Raw genomic sequence first — 4,386 nt, forward strand, 5'->3', positions numbered from 1 at the left:
AATAATAGATTTATAAGCCTTAAAATTCACCCCATAATTGCCCACGGGCATATGGCGTAGTGGTTAAGAGCGCGGGCTACTAACCCCAAGGTTCCGAGTTCGATTCACGGCAGCGACCTGATTAATAATAGGAATAATAATAATAATAGTAACATCGTTAGGAATGAGAACCCAGGTTCGAAATTTCCCCAAGACACCTGACGAAGGCTGGAGGGTATATCAGCCGAAACGTTGTGTTAACAACAAACAAGATGAGGATAAATATCCGTCAAATGTAGATAATGTATATAGCTTTCTGTCTGTATGTCTATAACCACCTATCTGTCATTGTTTCTATTCCTATCACTCTCTGACTATATGTGTGTGTGTGTATACACACACATAGACTGACTGACATGCAAACACATACATATATGTATATAATCTATGTCCACCACTTTTCCCAGGCCAAACAATATGTCGAGAAAGCAATGAAACTGGACAGTTCATATTTGGAGGCTGTGTATGTGATGACTGTGATACTGGGCAAGGAACAGCAGTACGACAAGGCTATTGAACTGTGAGTAACCACTCCCCTATTGAGTAAACTCTGGTTTTCAGTTTTATTTTCCTGTCTGTATTGCCAAGCCGATTATTATTTTTTCTAGCAGGACCCATGAATATTTCACAGAATTAATTGTAAACCTATTGTGTTATTCCTGAAAACTTTATCCAAAAAGCCTGAAAATGTAGCCTGTGTTGTGCCGGTATCAAAAGATAGTTGCTCATCTGTTATTCATTGAAAAGTGAAGGAAATTGGAATACAATGATTACTTAATGCACCTTATATATATATACTTTATATACTTTATGCACAATTTTATAGACTTAATACACAGCATTCATAAAATAAATATTCATTCTTATTTTTCCATTTTCCCCATAAGCAGAAAAAATTACATTTTAAAATTTACATGGTCACAATTTCATATCTAGAAAACGAAAATTTTATAGTAAAAACAATTATTTTATTTGTAAAATGTATGGTCACAATTTCGCAAGGGTAAAACTTTAATGCAACATGGCATACTCTGAAAACCACATTGTTGGTTACTTAAGCCAAGGTAATGGGTCAAACCAATGCACATTTCGATGTGCATACACCTTTCAATACAATGCTTCTTTGCAGATTATGTTCTTTGTGTAAGTTCTCCCTCTTCTTTTCCCTTGTTTGTCAGTGTTGATAACTTTACCTCTCACCTCAGATAATTTGCAAGTCCTTGAGAATGCAATATATAGCTGACCATGGCCGAGTACAGGTTCGGGCAAGAACAGCTCCAATTCGTTAAATGTCCACCCTTGTGATTTATTGATAGTCATTGCATATGACAGGCAAACGGGAAACTGGTTTCCTTCTAAAGTGAATGGCAAGTTTGGGATGCACATGTTTCAAGTGATAGGTGATATAAAAAGACTTAGTTCAGTTAAAACAAAAATTACTTTTCACTAAGCACTCACTATCGCCACTTCCACCACCACCACCACCATCATCTCTCTCTCTCTACCTTTCTTTAATCTCACCATCACAACATCACCCCTCTGCTAAAATTATATTCCTAACTCTTCTCTATATCATTACCTTCAACTATTTTAACCACGCAATAAATATTACATTCCCCCTAACATGTCGTTGGATGCTTCTCTCTCCCACTTGTTCTTTCTCTCTCTTTCTGCCTCACTCTTCTCCTTATCCTCTTTTTCTCTCTCCTTTTTCTTTCTCTTGTTCTCTCTTTCCCTTCAACTAATCATATGAAAGTGTTACAATCACATTCCTTCTACCTCACGTCATGGATGCTTCTCTCACCCTCTTTTTCTCTCTCTCACTTTTCTTTAATCATGTGAAAGCGTTTCTGATGGGCTAAAGTAACATGACAAGCAGAATTATTATAAGATTAGAATTGTCATTACTGTTTTTTTCTTATTAGGGCAGTTGAGACAGGATATGTAAAATGTCAAATAAAATACCATTTAAGTCCTTCAAATCCACTAGCATAGCTAGAGTGTGTGTCGGCCAGGGCAGCCCTTCCGTTTACAACTCCTGGAACCCACAAAAAGCCTACAGCAGACCCAAAAGTGCTGCCCAGGGCAGACCTCCCCCCCACCCCCCTAGTTACACTAGTGCTCAAATCACATCTAAATGTCTTATGTATGTATATATGTATAAGCCAGTGAGGGAGATTGCTGCATGGTGGCTAGATCTGATATAAACTGCTGCCAAATTTCCCTCAAATGTTTATATGGATCAAAGAAGGAAACCTCTGCATGGTAACTAGGCCTAATAGAAACAGAAGTCGAATCTCCCTCAAATCACATATTACAGTGTTATGTATATATGTATGTATGTGCCAATGAAGGAGACCTCTGCATAATAAAAACAGCAGCCAAATCTCCCTCAAATCCTACCCTACTGTCTGGTGTAGATATGTATGTATGAATCAATGAGGAAGACATATTGTTAGGCTTGTTACAAATAGCCAATAAATATCCCTTAAATCAGATCATTCTGGCTTTAAAAAAACAATGTTGGACAATTGTGTATTTTGGGTTGTCTGCTTATAGAAGAAGATAAGGGGATCACAATTGAAGTGCTTTTGATCATAGGTTTGTTCAACTAGGGGTGACTTGGGGTTAAACAATAGCAACAAGACATCTTATTCTATGCTACCATAGCATAATATATCTTATCTCACCCTACCATGACATACACCAATCAATGTTTTCATTGTCAAACTCCCAACAGACTTCGCAAGACCCTGGTCCACCACAACACCTGCCATCTCCATCAAATGCTCGGGGACTTCCTGTCACAGACCAACGAAGCACTGGAGGCTGTCAATCACTACAGTATAGCCCTCAGGTAAACTGAATTTTGCTTTTCATTTTGTTTATTTTTGTGTATATATCACATCATCATATAATGTCTGTCTTCCATGCTGGTATGGGTTGGACAGTTTGACGGGAGCTGGCCAGGCAGAGGACTGCATCAAGCTCCACTGTCTGTATTGGTATGCCCTTCCTAACACCAGCTGCCTTACGGAATGGATTTATATAGCTTGTGACATCTGTGCTGCTGACACATGAAAGACACCCAGTACACTCTATGGAGTGGTTGGCATTAGGAAGAACATCTAGCTATAAGCGAAATCAGAATGGAACCTGGTGTCAGCTCTGGTCAAACCATCCAACCCATGCCAGCATGAAAACAGCCATTAAAGGATGGTGATATATAGGCACTGTTGCTTAGTTAAGAAACTTACTTTGCAATCTTATGGTTTTAGGTTCAGTCTCACTGCATTGCACTTTGGGCAACTGTCTTCTAAAGCCATTGGTTGACCAATGTCTGGAAGATCCTGGAAGGGATTGTACGAAATTTTGGCAATGAAAGCTACACAAATGCCAGAATGGGTCACCGCTGCACAGTGCCAAAGATCCCAACAATACCATCGCGTTTCAGGACCAGTTACTACAACAGTCTCAGTTTTAAGGGCCCACAGCTTTTTACTGTTCTCCCAAAGAGCCTGAGGGACCTACACAAAGTGGATGTAGGTGTTTTCAAAACAAAACTGGATCTCTTCCTGTCAAGAGTCCTAGGTGAACCCACCTCATGTCAGGAGGCACAAATGAGAGCAGCGCCATCAAACTCCCTTATTCACCAAATGCTACAGATCAGAAAAGGCTCTCAAAAAAAGTGTAGCAAAACAGCGGTGCCACAGCATTGAGCCCTGAAACCTAGGTCCTTAACTATCACGTAAGACTATATATATATATATATATATATATATATGCTCTTCTACTTGTTTCAGTCATTTGGCTGCAGCCATGCTGGACCACCACTTTTAGTCGAACAAATCAACCCCACATATACACATACATGTGTATATATATATATATATATATATATATATATAGATATATATATATATATATATATAAATGTATGTATGCATGTATATGTGTATATATATGTATGTATATATAAGTATATATACAGATTTATATATATATACCGGAGTAAGCACATAAAATGTGCAACAAGGTGGAAAAAAAAGTACTCAAATACCAGAGGTAGAGTAATATGCTTTATTTAAAAGCAACAGAAATATAACAAAAGACTGTTACTCAGAGTAACAGTCTTTTGTTATATTTCTGCTGCTTTTAAATAAAGTATATATATATATAAGAATTTAAGGATTGGAGAAAACGCATGTTATAATTGCATACTTTATTCCTACATATGTTTCAAAGGATTACAACCTGTGTGATCCATAGGGATCTTTGATATTAAAATTGTAACCTTCTCATCAGGGAAAGCATGGGAATCATCTTAAACGTAAGACATTATGACCG

The 4,386-nt window shown here is 37.8% G+C and overlaps 1 protein-coding gene across 2 annotated transcripts in view; it reads left to right on the plus strand.

Annotated features, from left to right (window-relative positions):
- Window positions 1–4,386, plus strand: part of LOC106872325 (anaphase-promoting complex subunit 7) — a 50,041-nt gene that overhangs the window by 41,823 nt on the left and 3,832 nt on the right. For both annotated transcript variants that reach the window (XM_014919272.2, XM_014919271.2), the window contains exons 15-16: window positions 447–559; window positions 2,780–2,896. In XM_014919272.2, the coding sequence (XP_014774758.1) occupies window positions 447–559; window positions 2,780–2,896 (230 nt within the window). The remainder of the gene's footprint in view (window positions 1–446; window positions 560–2,779; window positions 2,897–4,386) is intronic.

This window comes from Octopus bimaculoides, chromosome 28 (assembly GCF_001194135.2).
Source record: "Octopus bimaculoides isolate UCB-OBI-ISO-001 chromosome 28, ASM119413v2, whole genome shotgun sequence".
NCBI classification, from domain to species: Eukaryota; Metazoa; Mollusca; class Cephalopoda; order Octopoda; family Octopodidae; genus Octopus; species Octopus bimaculoides.